Source organism: Haemaphysalis longicornis, unplaced genomic scaffold, assembly GCF_048455015.1.
Source record: "Haemaphysalis longicornis isolate Haplotype H1 unplaced genomic scaffold, Haemaphysalis longicornis Haplotype H1 scaffold_1, whole genome shotgun sequence".
NCBI classification, from domain to species: domain Eukaryota; kingdom Metazoa; phylum Arthropoda; class Arachnida; order Ixodida; family Ixodidae; genus Haemaphysalis; species Haemaphysalis longicornis.
In genome coordinates this window covers 395,070,212-395,094,051 of record NW_027526203.1, presented here as the reverse complement: position 1 = coordinate 395,094,051, position 23,840 = coordinate 395,070,212, and the positions used below count along the sequence as shown (strand labels likewise).

General features: G+C 43.8%; 1 protein-coding gene across 4 annotated transcripts in view; it reads left to right on the top strand.

Moving 5' to 3' along the window:
• The window catches only part of Kat80 (katanin p80), a 259,184-nt gene that overhangs the window by 162,754 nt on the left and 72,590 nt on the right, over window positions 1–23,840 (top strand). For 2 of the 4 annotated variants that reach the window (XM_077686672.1, XM_077686670.1), the window contains exons 4-12: window positions 7,373–7,473; window positions 9,207–9,248; window positions 10,020–10,103; window positions 11,148–11,335; window positions 11,820–11,970; window positions 13,317–13,444; window positions 14,592–14,645; window positions 20,082–20,200; window positions 21,680–21,709. In XM_077686672.1, the coding sequence (XP_077542798.1) occupies window positions 7,373–7,473; window positions 9,207–9,248; window positions 10,020–10,103; window positions 11,148–11,335; window positions 11,820–11,970; window positions 13,317–13,444; window positions 14,592–14,645; window positions 20,082–20,200; window positions 21,680–21,709 (897 nt within the window). The remainder of the gene's footprint in view (window positions 1–7,372; window positions 7,474–9,206; window positions 9,249–10,019; window positions 10,104–11,147; window positions 11,336–11,819; window positions 11,971–13,316; window positions 13,445–14,591; window positions 14,646–20,081; window positions 20,201–21,679; window positions 21,710–23,840) is intronic. The other 2 variants (XM_077686673.1, XM_077686671.1) reach the window with 1 other exon arrangement.

Here is a 23,840-nt window from a genome sequence, read left to right as displayed (position 1 = left end):
AAAAAAAAGCTGTGGTTCGATTTTAGTACAGAAGAGTACTCCGCACGTAAGAGAATTCCGGGTGCTGCCGTTTTAGGCAGAGACTGCGGTACGCCTTATAACCTAGGTGTACCTCAAACGCGTGAAATCCTGTATTTGAGCTCAAGATCAAGGTCGAAATATAAAATAAGAGTAGCGTGTTGACACGAAGCCCTCACTGTTAATTGGAACAAACAGTGTGATAACAGTGCGCGGGGAGAATTTTTTGCACGCTTAAAATGTTACCCGACTTTTACCATCGATATTCACACGCTCGTCAGGAACGTCAACGCTGCTGTACGTTGCGGGGCTGAAAAAACGGCGTTCCCTGATGGTCTTGTCTGGTGTTCCTGCGAATGAACTCTTTGCGTGTTGGGTTAACTGGACACTGACAGTGTGCCGCTGGCTTTTTCAACCGTGGTGTACTCTACACCAGCCGTTCGGAAATGGTGGCCTATGGAGGCGTTTCAGTAGTCAGTTAAGTGCTGCGCGATCCACCACCCTGCCGAGCACTTTATGGGCTCGCCTTGTCGTCGTAGCTCGCTAACGGTCGATGTCAAGCGACGGCCAGAATCAGGCGGCGCAGCGACATAACGGACCCACGTAGAGCCTGCTGTACCGACGTCAGGGAGTCACGCTGAGGCTCCGAAAACCACGCGGTTTAAATACTCATAACCGTTCGAACCTCGTGAACTTCTGGCGCTTGTCATACACCTCCCCGTTGTTTAGCGCAGAGAAAACTGCAGGAACATTTGAGGCAAAATCTGTGTATATAACCGGCAGCCCCCGCGTTCATTTAGTTACGAACGCTCGTTGGCTTGGTTCTTACGATTGTAAGCGAAAAAAGCGGCCGCGCAAGAAAAAAAATTGCGCGTTCGAAATGACGCAAAGCAGCTCCAGCATACGAAATTAAAGCAAGCACAAAAAGAACAAAACTCCTGTTGGCGCAGTTTCAGGCATGGGGCGCGCGAGCACTGCGAAGGCGGGAGATTTGAATTGCATGGGGTGGTAGCAGTGGGCGGATAATGGCGCTACAGCCCATTATGGCGAATCACTGCTCTGCACTTGCGATAGCTTTAACATTGAATGGAACGGCTTTAATTTTTCTGTCAAATCTTGGCGGCGACCCGAAAAGATGGCTTTGCTGCATGGCCTGTGCATCCTTGTAGCTCCCCCTCGCTATTCGCGTTTGCGCAACAAGGAAGCGGTGCGAGAAAGTTTGGCATACAAATGTGTAGCTCTTAAAAGTAATTGCTGACCCGCCCAGGGAACATCTGTATACTATGCTAAAGCTGTGCGGGAAAGCCAGTAATATGAGTGGCGTTGTTAAAATACGTGCGAGACATGGGCCCCACGAGCGAACTGCTTCGACAATACATGTATGGCTCGTCCCTTCACCGCAGGGTTTCATCCCTTCAGTTTTGCAAGCCCCTTTAAGTATTCCCTGGCATGGGATCACAGTTAAGAACGTAGAGTTGTATCCGGTAATGGAATCGGTTATTTGCTCCGAACGCAACCGACAACTGACGCTTGATGCAGCAACTGACCTATGCAGCAATTTCAGAGCATCGGTACTTTTCAAAAGTGACTCAGTGTTATTTCATTTACCACTGCGTAATGAGTAACGCAATTCAAGCATTTTCAAAGCGAGATATTACCGCACGTTTCGAAGAAATAAATTGACATCCGCCTAAAATGAGCTACCAAGGAAAGCTGTTATTCCCCGGCCATCGCTGCTGACGCTGCGCTTCCGCATCTGTTGTTGCCACATTTCTCCGTTTGGCATTTTAGGCGTTGAGTTAATCAAATAAGGTTGTCTAGCGTTGCTGACAAGAGCGTGACAGTCTGCACTCTTAGTTAAGCCGTGGGTGAAATTCAGCTTGGAAGTGGCAATTTTACTATAGGTTGAAGTTGCGTCTTTGAAATGTAATTTGGGCAGGAGGAAAATGTAACGGTTCTGTTTTTGATGCTTTCTTTTCAGATATAAGTAAGTATTTACCCCGTGTTCAGAAGACCAACTTTCCCTTATCGTTCGCGTTATTTTTTGGCGCAATACAACGCGTTACAAAAACGAAACTTACGCTAAAAGTTGGCTAAGGTAGAGAGGTAGAGAGCTGGGCCAGTTTGTTCATAGTCTTTGAAGTGGGAACCAGTGTTTAAGACGCTACACAAGGGAAGACTGTATTGTTCCCTTGTGTAGCGTCTTAAACACTGGTTCCCACTTCAAAGATTACGCTGAAAGCGCTCCTTTTCACAGCCTTACCAGCCGAAAATGGGCGGCCTTAGTAAGGTAGGCCCTGACCAACTTAACCCCCTTTTAATAAAACCAACTTACGCAATAAGTAAGGACTGGGGAAGGGATAAGCGCCAGAAAATGCCAGTAGGCATTTAAAAAAGAGGTGGCCTTGTTAAGGCACCCTTTTCCGGACAGGTCCCTTCAAACGAGGATAGCGCGTGTTCGTTTTCGGGTTGTTCGTTGTTCGTTTTCGGGCTTTATATTTTTTTAAAAATCGGGGCCATTCCCAAATTCGGTTTTTTTGGGGGAGGGGAGGGGGGAAGGGGGGGGGGGGGACTAAATCTGCAGACGTTTCTGTTCGGCGCTATTTACCCCGCACACTAAACTTTCTTACACCCTTTTTGTCATAACAGGGTGTAAAAATCTTGTCCCATGGCGAACACCTTTAAAAGGGGTTTTGGCCAGAAAAGTGTGTATGGATGAAAAAAGGGTGTTCGTGCGAACACCCTAAAAAAAGGTGTAAGATTGCTTAACACCTTAAAATAAGGGTGTGGGCAGCGGAGCTACGCGTGACAGTGTGGATGGGCCGAGAGCGCAGCATGACATACCGACACATTCGGCACGCACAAGTCACACTTTACCCTCAAATGAATTGAGCAAGAAAACCAACGGGATGCATGGAGACAGCGAGTACATACTTAATTCGAAATATATCTGCTCTTTTTGCTTTTTTAGCCAGCAGAGGAAAATCCTCCGATAGAGTCGGTGGGTTTGTCGCAAAAATCAAGTATTTTAGCGCTAATTTTGGAATTATGTATTTTGATGTGCACGAGCATATACAAAGCAGCATGCGGAATTGCAAAATCCTTTTATTCGCGAGGTAGTTAGTATTATGTTCAATAAGTCATAGAATTTTATTAAATACCGCACAAATAAGCCCCGCCATTTCAACACCCTTCAAGAAGGGTGTTCATTATTTCAACACCCTCTTTCGCAAAAGGGTGTAAAGCTACAAATGAAGTGTTGGAAACTAAGAAAAAGGGTTCAAGAGACCTCCAACTTTGGATGTATTTTACACCCGTTTACACGGTTGGACATAACATTTTCTACAAGCGAGGGGATGTTTTGTACCTCATGATGTTTAAAAGTATATGAATTAGCATAATTCATTACCAGTGAAGCTGGTTAAGCTTGGACTAGTTTCGGTGGCGTTAGCAAAAAAATACTAAGAAAAAGAACTGCGCCGACTGTAGGGGGAGCACCACCGCAGATAGGGTATTAAAACAGTGAAGCCAGCTTTCAAGCCTGTTCGAGTGTGAGCACGAGGGGCGCACGCGTATGCGCACCTCTTACTGTACCATTTCAAAGGTACTAGTATTTTTATTATTATAAAACGCAAAAAAAAAAACACCAGCAAAGCTGGGAGTCGACCTAGCTTGTTTCTCCCTTGGATCCGCTGTCAGTGTGGGGGACACACTGGGACAGCTTTTTTGTAAAACACCGCTAAACTTGGCCTCACTCCTCAGCACGTGGCCTAGCTTAGCAAGAACATCGCAAAACCTAACAAAACTTAGCAAAGTCCAACAAAGATTAGCAAAACTTATCAACACCGCAAGACGTCAACCGCCAGCTCCGCTGTTTTTTTGTTTTTTTTAACTGAACAACTATTTCACACCTTTTCAACACCCTACCGAAAGTCAAGCTTGTTGCAGTCGGTCAACGCTCTTTTCGCCACACATTTTTAATTTTAAAAGTTGAAATTGATGTTTCACAAGCGGTCATGGCAGACGATAATTTTTCTCTTTTTTTTGCTTTTAAACGTTTATTGCGAGGTGGAGAGGAGGATATGAGGTGATATTTGTACTTCACAGTGCAATTAATACATGCATGGATGGCGTTGTTCAATCAAAAGCTGAGCACCTTTTCCACACCCTTTCAACACCCTACGAAAAACCAAGGGTGTTGAAGTTGGTTGACACACTTTTTCCGCACAAAAAGGGTGTAGAGCTACGAAAAGGGTGTTGAGATTCAAGAAAAAGGATGTAATGACCTCCCAACACCCTTTTCCCACTTAAGCTACACCCTTTTTGGCCAAAAACGGCGTAAAAAAAGTTTAGTGTGTGTGGACGACTGTACTCGCGGATAATTCTCGGATGAGTGCATGCCGGCTCTTCCACTTGCGGAAGGGCGGAAGGTCGCTGCGCGACTTTCTCTGTAGAAACATGCGGGTAGATGGATTCTTCAGACGTAATCCACTTGTCGACAACTTCGCCGCTGAATAGGAACACTGGTTTTCTTCTGAACAGGGGAGCTGTAGTGCAGAGCATCGAAGGACAATGGTTAAACCTTGAAAATGGATTTCTGGGTGCCGCTCCGGTACAGGTATACGTTGCTGGAGTCAGTGATACTTTATAAAGTTTTAATTTTCTTCACTAATCAAGTTACTGCTTTCTTCCCACTGATGGTAATTGATGAATCGGGCTTAGAGGCCATTCATAATGGCACCAAAAGAAACGCGTCCCACCTGTTTTAAGCGGCTTTCAAGATTTTGGCCAGCGCGCGTGCCCTGGGCTCTCTTTCTGCACGTCGGGAGAAGCGACCGCAGCTGTTTTAAGCCTTTATTTTATCTTTACTGACCATTCCCATGCTCCTTAACTTGCAAAGCTGCATATTAATCATTCCTGGCTAGTTTGCTGGCCAGCAACTTTCAGAAAATATTCAGAAACAAAAAAAAAATATCCATACACAGGAGAAAAGAAGAGCACCTCTCTGCTGTACAGGAACCGTGGTGTCAGCTAGTAGATATGCATGGGTCGATTTTTTTTTTCTCCGCGGCGGGTTATCCATGTTTGGCTAATCGTATCAGATCAACTCGTTCTATTGCAGGGTGTTTCTCCTTGCTTACCAGGACCGTGGTGTTTCACAGCTAGAATCGAATTAGCTCTGGCACTCCAGTTCAGGTCACCGTAAGCCTTCTCATTCTCCAACGCTGTGTGTTGTGGGGAGTCGACGCATTTTTCACTGGGGTTTCCGCAGAAATGTGACCAGGAGTCCGCCTCCTTCAACATTCCAATCTCGGGCCGTGTCCGTGCTCAACGCACAGGACGTGACGGGCCGAGAGAAAGGCAGCAACACACACGCTGTAGGCTTAATTTCTCTCGTCTCTTCCTGCGTAGAAAGTAGAAAACAGGCCACCTAGCTCGACGTTAATGTCCGTGTCCACGACTAGCCCCGTCATCCGCACTTCCCACCAGTTTTTGGCCAGAAAATGTACAGTCGCGAAGACATTTCCATGCATTTCGAAGGGAACTCACGAGTGGGCTTGTCGATGCGTATTCGTATGGTTAGCAAAATGAGACCGGCCGTGCCTGTGTGCCGCGATGCCCTGCAGAGTATGCAGCCTCTCTTCATACACATGCTCGCGCGTTTAGCCGTTTGCAGGCGAGTACATCCTGTCAGTTTTTATAGCGAGCATTGTGGTGCGCCTTTCTGACCCTCAACTCCGTCTCTCGACGATGTGGCAGTTGCTCCCGCCTGTGACCTCCGGTGCGACGTAAAAAGGGCTCACGACACGGCGTACGGAGGGTACAAGCGAGCACGTTGTGGCGGCGATCGGTGTCAACATCATCCGTGTGGGCGGGTTCCGCTGCTTAGCCGAGGGTGTAGGAAGAGAGAGCTCGGCGAAGCTGTACATTGACGCTATTTGCACGTCCGCTTATCTTTGAACAGCGCCAGTAAATCGCTGGCACTCATGCTGCCTCGACCGCGAAAAAGTTTTTGATCTTACCGCCGCTGGACTCCCCTCCCCTCGTTCTGTTTTCACCAACGTAACGGCGAGTGTCGTGCATGTGCGAGAGGCTCCACGGGCTAGGCGCACTTGATGACCGACTTGCCTGACATAGGCAAAAAAAGCCAAGGTCGCCTGAACTTTACTTTTCCACAGAGTGTTTGCGTAATCCTTGAAGCATCTGCCCGTGCCCTCCGCCCGTATTCCCTTTACCGCCCGTCGTTCTGCAGCGGTCAATCTTGTGTGCGCGCGCTATACGATCCTTGACCCCCATGACCGAGAAAATACGAGCGCTCGCCACGGGCCTTTTCGGCTGGCTCTATCCCGAAACTGGGTTTCCTTGGAAGGCTGAACGGTGTCTTCTGTTTGATGTTACGAAGCATTTTCAGCTTGCGCCAATTCGGAAGGACATGGCCCTTCTTTCTGACAGCTTGTTAGCTCTGGAGACTGGAATGGCCTTGATTGTATGCACGCCAGAATTGGAACTCGTTTACTTTCCTGGCTGGGACGCTATCGGAGAATTACGCAAAGCGCATTTGAAAAGTGTGCGTGTTGTAATCAACAAAAAAAAAAGAACAGGTAGGGATTATTTTTGTGAGGATGAATGAATGAATGAAACTTTATTAACGATGCGGGGGGCTTGGTAGCCTAGTTGGGGAAGTGGGAAGAAGGGAAAGGAAGTGGGGTGGCCGTCAGAGTCGTCCGGTCAGGTCTGCCGCTCGCACGAACTCCCACAAGGAAAGGATCGTGCTCGCGGCGTCCAAGTGAGGGGGCGGGGTTGTATGAAATGCATGAGTTGTCGAGCTCCCTACAATTAATGGCTCTTTCACTGCAATCAGGCTGGTTGGGGGTGACTGTATTCATTCATTGTTCAAGTATCTGGTAGCAAGTGATTAGTTTCTACAATTCCAGCATCTGAATAAATTCAGATAGGGTTAAATATGGGCTTCATTTGTAACTTAGCAATAAAATTTGCTTTTTGTAACTCGTGTTATGCGTTGCTTTGTTTTTTGGGCTTTGGTTTATAGAAGTACTGCAGAATAAAGATACACAGGGTCGTCTCAGTACATTGCTAGGGTGGCTAGAATTCTAGCCACCCTAACATTGCGAATGCAGACCTCAAAGATTTTGCACAATGCATATTTATTTTTAAGAAAAGACGAAAAATAGATAGTAACAGTAATAAAGCATATGGATTTTGCAAGCATCAGTGGTCGTGCAGCTGTATCCACAATTAAGTTGTTTTCAGGTGGTGTTTTCTGAGCTCTAGTGTGGATAGGCCTAACAAGTTGCCCCCCCCCCCCCCCCTTTTTTTTGTACTTTTCTTTCAGTGGTGCGGACACTCACAGGTCACAAAGGAGCGGTTCGGTGCATGGATTTCCACCCACATGCTGATTTTGTTGCATCGGGGTCCGTGGATGCAACCATTAAGGTTAGCTTTTTCACCTCCTGTAGGTATTTTCCATATAAATTGATTTAAAACCATTTAAATATATATTTTTTACCAGCCATGCACAAATGTCAGGCTTGTCTAATAATTTACTTCCTTTTAATGGTTATGTACCGTAGGCATTACCTAAAAAGCTAACAGAAATCACCATTAAGAGTTATTGTTACAGAGAGCTGTTAAAAGATTTTTTTTTTTTCTGATTTTCCTAGTGTCTATATAGTTGTCTGTAGCCGTGCCCTCGTACCACTCCATTCTACCAAGGCTGTGGCACAGCAGTCACCACATGTGGCACCACATGTCTTGCAGTTTCAAATTGGTACAGCTGTATAGGAATCCAACCTTATAGGGAATGCTAACTTTACAGCAACGCCAACAATGTCTGATGATGCAAATGATGATGCAAATGACGTCCACGTCTGTCACGCGATCTGTAGAATAGTGCTGATAGAGAGCCACCTTAGGTCACCGCAGTGATGTCAATTCCAATGGACCTTTTTCCAGTACCGGTCCTCCTAGCGGCCACCCCGGCGAACTAAAAATGGCAGTAAGGCATGCCCCCAAAAAAGCGGGCTTTCGGAGAATTCGTGCACAAAAAATCCTGGTCCTGCATTTCCTCCTGTGCCCCCCTCCCTTACCCCCACCTTTCACATGAATTTCACGGCAGCAGGGGCACGTTCCCCTATCTGCAGTGGCCGAAGGACCCCTTTTTCTTTACTTTTGTTCCTTTTCGTTACTCCCCCACTGGCAGCCTTGCATGTGCTCGCAGTGTGGTCAGCCTCTGCACCTTTGCTGAGAAATCTTTGCCCCTTTCCTTGGAAAGCCTTTGTGTGTATGCGTGCACATACGAACCCACCACGAGCTGAGAAAGAGAAAAAATACAAAAGCGCAGAGCTAGAAAGCATAGCCGCTCCACGAGCAGAAAGTCGAGGGGCAACCTTTTGTTTATTTTGCTGGAGGCGCCTGCCAAGAATGGCGGACCGGCAGCTCGCGCATGCGCAGATCGCTACTGGAAAAAGGTCCATTGGAACGAGGGGGTCCTGTGATGCAAGAGAGACTGGAATGAGCGAAAATTTCTCGCTCAAATCGTTCTCATTACCCAGGCAACATTACCATCGAGTATTAGACAGCTTCACTAGCCATTTATTTCTTGAGATTTTAATTTATCCCTGGAGCTCTAATTTTTATTTACCCCTGTGTAAGGTCCCAGGGAATTACGCAAAGAGAATGCTTGTGGCGGAGTACAGTGATTTTTACGTAAAGTGGTTCTGAAATCAAGGAAAACTTTCATTTTGTGCTTTTAGAATTGGAAGTTGTACCAACTGAATGTGGGCACATTAACACTTGTGGCCAGCGTATCTTGTACCTAAAAAATTTTACTTGTTTTCCTGGTATTGTTATCCTTACGTGAAAAATAAATTTTGGCCAGCACTTAGTGCCACAGGGTAAACAAGGAAGATGTCATGTGGACAGCAGAGTTTGACTTGTTTTCAAAGCATTCAGTGTTTTTATTACTTGCCAAGTGTAACATTATAAGGTCAAATGGCACTTCTGTATGAAACCCATTGTGCAGAAAAAATATTCCATATGATGCCTATTTCTGGCTGCATTGAATCTCGCAGTTCACATAAGTTGTCATGCATTTGCTTGCCACAGCTGTTGCAGTTCTAGAGATGCCTTTAAGGTGTTTATAAATGTCTTCTTTTGTTTGCTTTCAGCTCTGGGACACAAGGAAAAAGGGATGTATATACACATACAAGGTATGCCGAGCCCACTAAGGGCAATAATTTTTGAACTGCATATTTTCAATTTCTGGCTTTGTACTACTTTTGTACTTAAATTTTTGTACTTAAACAAAGTACTACTTTTGTTCTTAAATTTGACTGGTGGCTACAAAAAAAATGATGTGAACCTGAAAACCTAGTCAGTCTGCTTGTTTCCAGGCATGCTGTGAACGTAAGTTGCGACACCCTAAACTTTTGATCAACTCTATCTGATGAAGATGGGCCGTATGAATCACCAGTTGTTTTTGAAAAATGCCATAGCTGTAGACTTTATGGTGTTTTCGTACATGTGAGGTATGACTGTATGGACTCTGGCTGAGTGTCTTGCCTCTCTTGCCTCTTCTTTTTAAAACGTAGCTATCTATGCCTCTCTGATGGCGTTGATGTTTGAGTAAAGCACTGCAGGAAAGCCAACTTTACACAATGGGTTTCACAAAGGGTACATCAGTTACACACCACATAACAATAGGAGGTCTTTGCACACCTAATGGACCTCTCGTAACACGCAAAATATAGCTTGGCAGTACACACGTTTAGCTATGATGATGAAGAAATACATTCTCTAACCAGGGTTGGACTTTGAATTTCACTTTGGTAGTGTGTGGTTGGATGTTGGCTTTGGACTTTGGCAGTTAAGAATTTGGACTTTAGCTTTGGCTCAGGTGGCATGGGAGACAGCTTTGCGTTTTAACCGTCTTTCGCTTAATTAAGGAAGGGGCTTTGATTTTTTCCTATGTCTATGTGCAGGGTCACAACAAATGTGTGAACAGTCTAAAGTTTAGCCCGGACGGCCGGTGGATCGCATCGGGGAGTGAGGATGGGAGCGTCAAGGTATGGCCATTTTTTCTGGCACATTCTTTCTTCTTCCTCCTTTCGTTACTGGCGCGCTGCTACATGTTTTGCCACACAAGTGTTGGAAGTAAGCTCAAGTGTTGGAGGCACGGCCATTTTCATAGTCTTGACATTTTTTAACTGTTCTATTGCTGATTTCTGTGTCACAGAATAAATTACCTTTTCTTCCCACGTAAAGTCAAGAAAGCAGCTTTTTCTTTTTCTTAAAGAGGGAACGATAAGTGAGCTGGCTGGTATGGGGCTGATGGTGGTCCCCTGCTTTGCTTGCCAAAGCGTAAAGAAAAAAGTTTTAGAGGGCATCTACGCTTGTGTGGGTTAAGATATGGGTGTGAAAGTGTCATCATCCTTTTTCCTCTGTGTCTTCATTCTCGCCATTGCTATGACTAAGTGCCTTGGGATTACTTTGAGCTCAACAACCTGTCAGGTAACATGAAACTCATTGTATGTCATGGTGTGGGTACTGTTTGACGATGCAAGACCGCAAAACGAAATGTTAGGCCTAACTTTCAGTGCATAGCTGACAGTTGCTAATGTTGTCGTCGTTTTTCTATTTCTTCCTTGGTGTGATGGTGTCAGTTGGGGCACGGCTAATGGGCCCGGCTGGCAAACATACTGAAATTACAGAGTTCTAATGTTCTAACGCTTCCATGTTAAAACCTGACCGGACAGTATGAGTGTAACGCCTCCTCTTCATCATATAATCCCTCTTGCTTTTCAGATAAGGTGCACTATAAAATTCAGGCTTTGCCACTCATGGCCTTTCAACTGCATGCATTTTCTGTTTGTATAAAATTTGTGCTACTGGCCTTCCTTCCCGCATAGAAAGCTTCATATGAAGCGCTTTTTTCTTTAGGCCGGCTATCGTGTTTTCCTGTGGCATCCTGTACTGGAGAAAAAAAAAAAAGCACTTTACTTTGTCGCAGTCTTGGGTGAACAGCTATATGCACAACTGTGTGTGAGCGTTTTTTGTTTTTTCTCTCCTAAGCTTGCAAACGTTTATATCGAATGCCTGCACTTGCGCAGCTTTGGGACCTTCCTGCGGGCAAGATGTTGTCCGAGTTCCGCGACCACTGTGGCCCCGTAAACGATGTTGACTTCCACCCCAATGAGTTCCTTCTGGCAAGCGGCAGCTCAGACAGCACAGTCAAGTTTTGGGACCTTGAGAACTTCCACCTCGTCTCTTCTACAGAGGAGGAATCGGGAGTTGTCAGGTGACTCTGACGTGTCACTGTGGTGATGTCCAAGTTGCTAATTCACAGGCTGCAGCTTTTGGAGCTTTTGGCATGGCCAGTGTTTTTTTTTTTTTTTTTTAACCTTTGGATGTGATGCACACGCTGCTGATATTCTTCAGATTGGGGATGACCAAACAAAAATTTTCTACTTTATCTAAAATGTCTGAGATATCTTGAAATCAGTATTCTCTTTCTCCCCCCTTTACCAGTTGCAGTGAAAGGGCCGCAAGTGCATCTGCATTTTGCTAAATAAGAAATACATGATACTAAAAGTAGTAAAAGAGACTGTTATTTCAGGCTGAGACGTAGGTACGAGTTCGATGCAGTGTGTATATTAACCTGCAGCCTGCTGGCTCCTTTTTCTCAGTGACTTTCTCCACACTGTAGTGCTGCAGTGTTGTTTTATTGTTTCGTTTTGCTCATGTTTTGCTCGTCTTATTTTTTTTTTTTAATTCTGTTTCAGGTGTGTCTTCTTCAAGCCGGATGGAGCCTGTCTTTTTAGCTGTGCAGAAGATTTGCTAAACATCTACTGCTGGGAGCCTGTCAAGACATGCGATAGTCTGTTCATGGGGTGGAACAAGGTGGCAGACATCTCTGTCGCTCAAAATCAGCTTGTGAGTTTGCTTTTAGCCACACTTACTTCATTTCTTTTTTCTGGTCCTGTTTGATTTTGTCAGCTGAAGTAATTCCTTTTAAAATTTTGATAGAATTGCATTTGGGCCCCTTGAAAACCTTGGAAATGTTAATAAATGAAAGGCCATGAATGACCTTTGCGTGAGAACTACAGGATTAGAATATCTTGCATGTGTGTTAGGAGCACTGACACGAAAATTTTATGTTACTCTTTTATTGCTTTTATCGATGCTTAATGGTCTGGCCAGTCTGAAACAGCACTTCAAATACTTCAACACGCGATAGTTAATTACATTGAACGGCCTGAAAATCGTTTGTTTCAAATTCCCGCGCTTTCATCCTGAACGGCGCATATGACAGACTCCCTGCCTGACCTCACCGCTTTGTGCGGACGTCACCGGCGCCCACTTGAGAGGGTGTTGTGCCCGCTCGCCGCTCATGGGGCTGCGCCCGTGAAGTGACGTCACGAGTTTTTGACGAGCGCTGTCGCGTCACTTCTTATTCCTCTTCTGGAGTGATGTCACGCTGATGTCCATTTGCTGAGTGCCGCTCCGTGCGCTGCTCCGTCGGCGCGATAAGTGAGATCCAATTGACCTATGTTCTTCGCGTCGCAGGCCGCTCATATTTCAGCCAGGGTATTCTGTTGAGTGAAGGAAGCGAAGTGTGCAATAATATTAACGCCGAAAATTGGTGTCGGTGCTCTTTTAAGGTAAAGTTTTTGCTGGTGCATTTCTTCCATTTTATGCATCTTTGCTACATCCATTGGTGCCCCTCTCCCTCTCCAATTTTTTAAAGGGAATTTTGTAATCTTTTAAAATAGCTAATACTTTTTCCGGTCCTTCCTACATCCCATTATGTTCAAGATAAGGTTTAAATGGCACACCTCATGTCGTCCACCTCCTCCTAGATTGCCCCTTTTGCTTATTCAACAAACAAGTTTCTTAGCAAATGGGCTTTGGTGAAACCAGGTGATTGTTGAATGAGAGCTCTTTCAATTGGCTGTTATCCTCCATGCATGGGGGGGGGGGGGGGGGGGCATTTCAAATTAGCAGCCCTTATTAAAGACACACTTGCATTAATTGTGCTCATCGTGCACAGTTGACGCTCTCAATAAAAGATTTGTACTTTTGATGTTTGTTGCCATTACACTGCAAAGCTGAACAAAAAAGCACAAACTTTTCTTGTGGGGTGCTTTGTTGTTTTTTCTCTGAGTAAGGGCATTAAGGCTTGCATCGTGATAAGCCAGCTCAGTAACAACAAAAAAGAAAAAAAGGACCTTGCTGGAAATTTTTTACATTTTTGACAACCAGTGTTTTTTGCATTTCAGATTGCTGGTGCATTTTCTCTAACAAATGTAGCTGTGTATGTGATAGACCTCAATAGGGTCCAGCCGTTCGGGATGCCAATTAACTCTCCTCCGGATCAGTATATTAACACAAGCCCTTTCAAGGCAGGGTAAGTACCTGTTCTCTTGGAGCACCCTTGCACAGCTGCAACTAACTCTGTGGGGGGTACTCTGATTGAAAGGTAACCTGTTAATAATATATCTTCCTCCTCACATGACACTCTAAGCTTGCAAAACTGACAATTCCACTTGTTCACACTCCCCACCTTGTGGTTGTCTCTGTTGTGTTTATTGCTTTCCTTTAATCTGTAATCGCGCTTGCTGTGCATATAATTTTGCAGAAAGCAGATTAAAAATAGCTTGTGTAATTTTTTTTTACCCACAACACTGGAAATGAGAACAAACTGAAAAATTAATTATTGGTTATCTTTTCAGTCAAAGAAAATGAACCAGGACATGCTAGCCTGCATGCAGAATGACTCTATACAACATTAAATTTTCTTGGTCTCGCCGACATTACTTAGAGCAGTGGTTCTCAGCCATGACTGCCCCGGGGACCCCTTTTGGGCTTGCTAAAGTGATGGGGGACCCCACGATGGAGCATATGTTGTTTGGTGTCATAATGTCAAACAATTTCTACTTGCAGCTTACGTAGCTCACACACTTATTCGATGCCCGCCTTTTATGGTTGACGCTAATGACGATGCGCACCATGTTAAACAATCTGTTCTTGAATTTAAAATTCTTCTAAACACCTATATATTGCCTCTTCTGTGTATGCTTTTTTCCTTCTCATAGCTGGCTTGTCGTGCAAAAAGCAGTTGTTAAAATAGGTGCTACGCGGAGAAACTAAACGTACATGTAATGCGACAAAGCTACATTTTTTGCATTGCAAGAAAGTGCTGGCAAAATCAAGAAAAGCTTTGAGTAAAAGCTTTGAGGTAGGCTTCGCGGACCCCTCAAATGCTCTCCCAGGGGTCCGCGGACCCCCATTTGAGAATCACTGACTTAGAGCTTTGGCGCAGTTTATATGTCGTGCTAAGAGTTAAACTGAATTTGTGCTACAGTTGTAGTGCCCAAGCTAAATTGTTCGTTGAACCACAAATTTTGCAGTATGTAGCGGCTTGTGCTACACCTTAGTTTGACTGTTTTGCCGACTGGGTCGTGGAGCATTACATCCAGAAACAAGGGTACGAGTGCTATTGGGCAGTTCTGTCAAACTGCAAGCACTAAGTGCATGTTGTGTTCCACTTGCAGGTCTCATGCCCGGAGAAGTTTCTCTAAAGATAAGCGGGACATGGGCGACTTCCAGTAAGTTGCCTACAAGATTTTCTTCAACAACCTTAGTAAATTGCTGCCAACAATTTTAGAAGTCAGCCAAGTCGCTGAGGGCATTCGTGATTTCTTTGTGAGAAAACAAACAAACAAAAGCAAAACAAATTAATGATCCCCATAAAAGGTCAGCTTGAAGTGGAGTCGCCAAGCGACTACAGATTTATTATGGCTTGCTAATTCACCTTCACAATAAATCTTCAGATTTGCAGCCTAAAACTCACTTCTAATACAGACTGCTTAACATAGACATGACTAATGCTTTTTTGAAGTAGAAAGCTTATAACACTGTGAAAAAAAAAACAGCGTTTGTGACTGTTTGTCATCATCTACTAGCCAGCGTATTGGCATTTGGGAGTATTAGTCTGTGTAGCTCAAAGCTATGAATGTATGCTAACGTGCAACTTCATCGAACTGTCTGAAATTGTGAAATGATTTTATTCGTGGTTTCTATTAAACAGGTGCAGCATTTGTACAATCCGAGCCAAGTACCTTTAGCTTATATTGCATATAAAATACCAGAGTTCCGCCTAAATCTTCTTTTCTAAAATAAAAGCATTTAAGTGCTCTTGTGGCACAGTTGCAGCATAATCACTCTTACTGGTGGCTGAGTGTCCTCTTTGGCCATCAGAAAGATGAGCAGTCCTTTTGAAGGTGAAGGTGTTTGGAATGCATGCCGTGATGATAGCTCCGGCCTCTCAACCTTGCTAGGCGGTGCGGCAGTTTAGAAAGGCCTTTCGTTTTACCAAGTTTTCTTGGCTGCCTGATGAATAGCAGCTGCAATTCTTGTCCTGTGCAAATGAAACACGTTAAAATAAGTGCCTACAATGGATTTGGAGGTTGGCTAGTTACTCTTGACAAGAACTAGAAAAATGTCTGGCGGTTTCATTTTAGTCCGTCCGTTCTAGCCTACTTACACCGTGCAGTCATCAGTGCAATCAAGGTTGGTTGAAAGCTCTGAAGTGTCAGAGTTCAGTTTGCATTGCATTTTGAAATCAATGGAATGTGTGGGCCTGGATTGCTTACAAAATGCTTTTGTTCTTACTGTGCACACTTAGATGCTCAGATTGCTTGTTTGGCTGCCACGCATTCGAAAATTCAGATTTAGAGCAGCAGATGAAACAAGTGGGTCACATTGCAAACAGCTGGAAGCTGCCTTCCAGCTATCATGTGCCACAGTTATGTGCACGCTTAAATCCTGGTTTGGCCTCTTTCTGAAACTTCGTTGTTGGTCCCAATCTCAAAATATTATTCGAAAGGTGGGGTGTTTATAGTGCCCCCAGTGCTTGTCTGGCTGCAAACAATGCTTTATTCACTGGGGAATTTATGAATTTAAGTTAACGTTTTGATTCTTTCTCCAAACGGTGTGTTTTGTGACGTCTGTGATGAAGTAACAAGGACAGGTCTTCAAGCGAATGTTAGTGCGCTGTTTACTCTGCAGCGGACTGCAAAACTCCTTTTTTACAGTTAGTCCTGCTAGATAACACCACCTAAGTGCGCAGGACCGCTGTCTGCCTTTGCTTTGTTTGTGACCGTATTTGCACCTGGCTTGTTTTTGTTATGGTAGGTAGTAATCGTCTCATGGTACGTGGGGTGTGCCTGACAAACAGCGTGACAAAAAACAATTTCACTTACACCAATTGTCCAGTGTCATGTGAGACAATCCCAAAGCGCCAGACTGCTGTGCAGCTATAACAAGCAGAGTACACGCAGTACCAACAACAGTATGCACTGGTACTTCTATGTTTACGTGTACTTTCGTAACTTCCATTGTTTACCCCACCATTCTTACTGCTATACAATGAATATGCATTACATTTAAACGAAAATACCTCGTTCTGCAAGCTATAAGCCCTGCCTAACTTGTGTTTGCTTTTGCCGGCCTCAGCCAATCGCACAGCTGTGCATATTATGTCTTAGGTTTTGGTGCGGGAAATGAGCTAGTGAGTCGCATGGCCATTCCCTTTTTTCCTAAGTATATACACCATTTTCCTTGCTAGAGGTGGGTGCCGCCATTTGCTTTTTCTGGCCGGATGCTAGCGCCGTCTATGAAGCAACCGCCGAAACCTCCGTGCTGGGCTGTTAAGTGCTCCGTTCTTTCCGTGCGTCTGCTCGGTACCCGTGCATTACCAAGTGAACCGTAGTGGTTTGGCGTTAAGTTAGCGGTTGCAGTGCTTGTATGTGTGTGTGTTCTGTTCTGTTTTCATCATCTGCGGACGGATTTTAGGTCTTAATTTACTGCCAGAGCAGAAAATGCCGATCCCGGCTGTTGCGAGCAGCAGTAGCAGTGTGGTGGTGGTGCCAGTGGTGCTCCGCAGTTCCGCGATGCAAACGAACTGGTATGGCACCGACTGACATAGAAATCGATATCGGGGAGTAAATACGTATTTTAAATGCCACCGTGCTTGTTATGTTCACGGATTAGTCATGTTTACGGAAGCGCGGACGTCGAATGCGAAGCGCGCATAGCATATGTGGGTCACAGTGATCCGTGCTCGCGATGAACTTTCAACGAGGCGATTGCTACCCTGTTGACATTGCAATGTAATATAATCTTTCTTAACTAGACTTATGACGGTGACTGACGAAACAAAATTACCTGGGCGGAAAAATAACACGACCGCACAACCAGTCAAATTACTATTCGAAGGTTGAGCCAAAGGGTGGACGTTCGGGCGAGTTAATATTGGTTGATCATGATCGTGATTATTATTGACCTAACTCTGTGCAGCGCATGTGGCCTGTCGCTCGGAGCCCACCTTTGTGAAACCGCTGCTTGCACCACAAATGCTTTACGCGACCAGCAGTAACTGTTTTGTAATTGTAATTGGATTCCATGACAACGCAAAAGGATTAGAAGCTTTTCCTTTGACCGCGTTGTGAACAGGTTGAGCTATTTTCCAAATGCAGCGCTCACGTGTATCTTGAGCTGCGTTTCCACATTTGGCTGCCTGCATGCTTATCCTGCTATCGACCAGCAGTGTGCGATGGAGAAAGTTATCCTTTCATATCGTTTGGCAGTGTAATGCGTTGGCCTGAAAAAAAGTAAACAAAACGCCGTGATTTTAAAGGTTATATTAGATGAAAAGGGGATTGGTTAATGCCAATCGGATGTAATGACCAAACAATATATGATATTTCAAATTGACTGCAAAGGACCACAAGTTATTGTAATGTTTTATTGTATCGGCGCTCGTGAAAGATCCTCAGGTGGTCAAAATTAACCCGGAGCTCTCCACTACGGTGCGCCTCATCACCCATGAAGCGTCGGGGCGTTAAACACCATAATGAATCAATTAATCAATCAACCAATCAATCAATGCTGTATTGTAAAGGATAAAGTTGCTTCTAACATTTCAGGGGGTTCCGTTCCCTGTCGCAGCTTTGCGTGTGATAAATGGATTTTGCTCCGTCTGCTTGCTGTCCAAGTGCACCCAACAAACCCTGGAGTTGGTCGTATGTACAAAGTCGTTCCGATTTATCAACGGCATCCACCAATATCTCAACTCGGTGTGTGTCGGGAAGCGATGCAGCAAAAACACGCCGCAACCGCACTGCATTTTCTCCAGGCAGTGCCGTGCACATGCGTGTTGTCAGCGACTGTTTCTCGCTTTCTCTGGTTGTTCAATAACCCATCACCGCGCAGTCTGACCAAGCAACGTTAGCGCCTTGAACGGCATCGCAGCATTGGCTAAAACAGTTGAAAGTTCCGCAAAAAATAAGCACGCGGTGCGAAATACCCCTGAAGTACGCAGCGGAGCACACCTCGCCGAGCGATGTTAGCAGCCCAGCGCGCAGAGGGAACACTGGTCGGCCGCCGAGAGAACTGGTTTGAGAGTATTTTCCTCCTTTCCCGGCTGCTTATGGAAAATGGTGTATATGTAGCTTATTTGAGCGAAGTTTATGTTAGAAGTGGTGTCAGCATGATTCTAATGAGGCAATCTTTCGAATGAACCAAACTTGTGTTTTGTCTGCATGGCCCCTTTAAGGGTGGAACAGAGTCCGGGTATGACACTTTTAGTACTCTTGCACAGAAACAGGGATGCCGTTAGAGAATAAGGTTGTGGTGCCAACACTGCAGTGTATAGTGGATGCGTTCTTTTTTTCTGAATGTCAGAGTTGTTTGGTCACTGACTGCTCGCACAAAACTGTTGACTAGACTGGTAATGGGTTACGTGCTTGTGGTATTAAGAGGGGAAACCTTTAGCCTTTTTAGCATCGTGACAGCAAAGCATGTCTTCTCATTAAGCCATTAATTAACCACCCACCAAACGTACCATAAAGACCCTTTTTTCATAAGGGATGAAAATAATTTTTTGAAGTTTTGGAGTACTGAGACATGTACGTATTGGTTGGGAAGGTGGAAGCAGTTTAGATAAGGAAGTGGCGCTGTAAAAATGTCGTACTTTGAGGATCCAATTTCGGAGGTAGGGGGAATTGACCACACAATACATCGCCTTTGCCTAAAATTTTCCTGAATGCTTGAGCTGGAGGTGTGGGGCTTTGAGTGCAATGTAAAGTCGTGCACACCTCCCATTTTTGACACCGTGGCAAAATTTGTGCCTGGGCTTCTGAAACGTACTACATTCATAAGGGCCTTGCAAGGGAAGCCGTTTGAAGGATGTTTCCTTGGAGCATTGCGTTTTCGTTTCTTTTGTCCCCTTTTTTCTACCGATATAAAGGGGAGTAGAAAACCACAACAGTAAAAAAAAAAAAAAGAATGTTTCATATCTCACAGACTTGAAAGGAAATGCACCACCTGAAGCATAGTCTGTATCAAGCTGCAGAACCACAGCACGTCATATTTCCTGTGAGATATGTGTCATAATAATCACAATTTATGCAATGAACAAAGCATCCTTTATACTTATGTTTACAATGGGTTTTAAATTGAAATCGATTCGGGGTAACTGATGCAATGAACCGCAGAAATATGAGGGATCAGGTATAACATTTTGCAAGTGGAATGCTTTGAAGTCTTAATGGGCCTTTAAAAACTGCCAAGTTTCAAGTCGTGAAATTTGCGAGATTCGGGGTGCATGAGAATGAAGTTTTGCAGTATATGGAAAGGTATTTTGGCAGCTGGAATATGTGCCGAGTGGTCTGCATCTTTTAGACATTTCATAGCCTGCTAGACAGTGGAAGGCTTTTTGTGTAACAGAGCACTAAGTATACTCCAAAAGAGAAAATTCCTGTCAACATCTCGGTGCTAGCTAAAAATCCCCACGTGGCCTAAATTAGAAAACTCTCAGTCACTTTTTTTTTTTTTTTTTGTCATTTCAGTTTGAGACAGTGCGCTCTGAGTACACACAGTCTTGACGGAAAGCTTACACTTCATTCATATTTCATAAATCTATGAGTACACATTGTGAGCTGAAAGCGTGCCTAAACTTTTGAGTACTGCTTTCGTTCCAGAGTGATGCACAAGAAGGCTGTGGAAGAGGAAGACAGCTTTGCTGTAGAAACGGAGTTTGGAGAAGCTGATATCAAGGACTTGAGGGATTACAACAAGATTTTTCATCCTAGGCGAGAACGTGAGTGCAGTACCTGGTTTCAAGACCAAGTGGGTCGTTAGTGCCCCTTGGTGTTTTGTTGAAATCAAAAGTTGTTTTGTTATTTTTTAAAGAAATGTTGCCATATATTGCTTGTCTCTGTAAACGTTGTCCTATTCCACTTTCTATGATCAGTTAAAAATGCCTCTTCATTCACAACAAAAATTGCTGCGACACAATTGTATAGAGGTTGTATATCTGTTGGACGACAAAAAAAAACTGTGTTTAGCTTGAGTGTGAGAATAAGTACTATCACTGTAGTGCTGCATTCATTGAGCAAATGCGCTTGATATGCAGTGTTTTATTTTGTTTCCTGATGTGTGTCCTTTTTTTGTACGCATAAGCTTTTCCTTTTGTGAGGACTGGCCGTTCATGGGTTGTTTGATAGGGTCTCTAGCTGAGGAAACTATGCTTGTGTTTCAAGCACAGTTAAGTTGTTTTATACTTGGTTTCTAGATTTTATTTTAAATTTCAGAATATTTTAGATTCTGGCTAGCAAAGCCAGCTAAAAAGCTTTCTGCTGCAAGATTTTTAGTGCTCATTTTTTTTGTGTGCTTGGTTTCGTGTACTTTCTTACCCATTGGGTAAAGGAATTCTGAGAAGGCAGACTTTGTGGCAGCCTGTGCATTGGCTATATGAGTGTGGCTTTGGTGGAATCCATGGGTGTGCATCGTGAAAACAGTTGATAGTCACGCATCACAAAGGTCCATGGTTCAATCAAGGTGGCCCTGCTACGGATTGTCTGCGTCTTGCAAGTTACTGTTAAAGAACCTGGCACTTCACGTTAATATAAACTGCTTTGGAAGCTGCAGCATTATGTGTCACCTTGGGATACAACATCCTTAAAAAGAACATTCATTCCTTCACAGTGTACAGAAATCTGAAGTTGGTTTGTCACAATTCATTGATTAATCTGTAATGTGAAAATATTGCTAGGCAAGTGAAACAATGACTGAAAAACAAGAAAAATGTTGACAGAGGGCACTGCCCTAGCATGGTTAGCAAGAACACAGGAATGCATGGCTTCTGGAACTATTTGAGGAGTCTTGTGGCTCAGCCCTGAACCAATATGCATGAGCTTCAAAAGTGCAGGGACAAAACCACATTGCTGTGCAGTGTGTGTCATTGTAGATAATTTCACGATAGTGTAACGCTGAGACACCAGGCTACATTGGTGGTTTAAAAACTGTGCAGTTTTATGTTTCTGCCTACCATGATTAAAATGACACATGCTCTGTGTCATATGGCCTGCTTGAAGTAAAAGATTTTGTTAATTATGGTGGAGGTTTACCAGTTAAAAGCAGTATTATTGACCATGTAGCATTGCAAGGAAAAAAAAAACCTTTATACTGTTCACATTAGCTGGTAGCCCCCTCCTCCCCCCCGCCTTTTTTTTTTCCTTTTTTTTTTTCTGCAGTCTGTCACTCACATTCACTAGTATTTTCTTTTTGCTTTTTTTAGCACCTCAGGAGTCTGTGGTCCAGAACAAAAGTATGGCTTCGGTTTCTATTTGTCATTCTGAATGTGCCTGTAAGAGTTTTTCACCTGAAATTTGCCAAGGCTTAATTTTACATTTGGCTTTCTAACATATGCATGAGATTAGATGAAAGCCTTAATACTGCTTTTCACATTCTGTACATGAATGTGCGGATCCCAGTGAACACATGATGCTGAAGTCATGAGATGCTTATTGCAGTGAACTTCTGGACATTAAGTTCTTTTGTCCACTAGATTTTTTGGTATTTCAAAGTAAACGCATGAAGTTTTGTCTCTGGTACTGTACGTTTTATTTTTGGATCACGATGCTATGTCTTGTTTTCATCTTATTTTATGATGCAATAAATTGACCTTGACTCTTTTCTTTGCTGGCCCCCACTTTAGTCGGACAGGGCTGTTTGAATGTGTCAATTTTTTTAAGCTTAACATATTTAGTAACCATACAGTACCACCTGAAATAAATCTTCTACAACACTGCGGTATTTCAAGCTCAAATCTGATTTCGGGTTTTACACATTGAAGCTACACCTGGGCTATGAGGCCCAGCCTAATGGATGGCTATGAATAAATTCAGACCACACGCAGCTGTTTTTGCTCTTCAGCACAACGAAAAGCAACCGCTGCAGCAGGGATTTGAACTCTCGATCTTGTGCTCAGCTGCGTCAGGATCTCCTCTGACTTGTCTGTTTTTGCACAAGATGAGATAGATGCTCTGATAGGGTGGGCCATTATAAGCTAGTCATTTCAAACCATTCCTGAGCTCTAGACACTCATATTATCGCTGTGTGGTGTAGATTGAACCAGCTATTGTTTGTGCTGAGGTAAAAATGTTCGAATCACATCGGGGATGGGGAGGTACAGGTTTTAACAATTTTTACGGCAATGATTCACCTATCCACGTGCAGATGGTGCTATGAAGTTTTCAGAAAATGCTTAACTTGTCAGCTGTGCCTGCTTGTTTTTTCTAGTTTTCTTGAAAAGCCACAAACAAAAACAAATTAAGCACAGGTGATGACACAAGAGGCTGAACACCCGGGTATCTAAAAGCGCCTCCTGAAATTTGCGGTTTATTTTACATGGACACAGAATATGCTAAACACTGCCGAAGCAGAAGGCAGTAATAGTCAAATACCTCGAAAATAGTGAAGAATAAAGAATAGCATAATTACACATAACAGGTCCTTGCAGTCTAATGGAATTGACTGTTGGCTCGCATTCATTTTTGTTTTTAAATTCTGCTTTTATTAATGCTGAATTCACTACTATTAAATTCACTTTGCCTTGCCTGTTGAAATCTGTTGAAATAAAACCACAATTTTTGAAATTGTTCTGTTTAATAGCTCATTAATCTAGCTCTTTATATTCTTCAAAGACCTATTTTGTGGGGTTTAGGCATGTTTTAAATTCTCTGAGCATCATGTGTTCTCTGGGAGATTGCATGGCAGGGCATGTTTTTGCTTTGTTTTGTTGTTTGTTCTGCTCTTTAATGCTTTTTTTTTTTATGTCAAGGTGAATTCGGAAGATCTTAAGGACATTAGGACAATTACGATGCAATGACAGTAAAGGTCTCCTGCCTTTTTGTTAATTTGTAGAAACATTCAGGGTGCCAAAATGAAACTGATTGAGAAACAGAGCAATGTAGAGTGAAACTGCATTGCTTTTTTTCACATTGCGGGTGTATACTTTCACCAGAATAGCTTCATTTTTTGCTTCGTCACATCGCCACGACATAGAAATCTTAAACTTCTACCAAAATATTAAATATAAATCAATCACAGTTGCTCAATACTCTAGAAAAATTTTTGCCATCACTGTAATCCCCACTGGGGCAAGTCCTATGCTCATTTAAAAGATATCAACTATTGTTCATGGGTCACCTAATAATTGTAACAAAGAACCCTCAGCCCCAACCCTTCCGCTGTAAAAACAAAACACTTTTTGACTATTTGTCTTTTGTATCTGTTATGTTTAGGAGGATCTCTTTGCTTTTAGATGTTCACGTCCAGCTCTATTGATTGATTGTAGGGTTTAATGCGCCGACGCAACGCAGGCGATGAGGCGCGCCGTAGTGGAGGGCTCCGGATTAATTTTGACCACCTGGGGATCTTTAACGTGCGGCGAAATC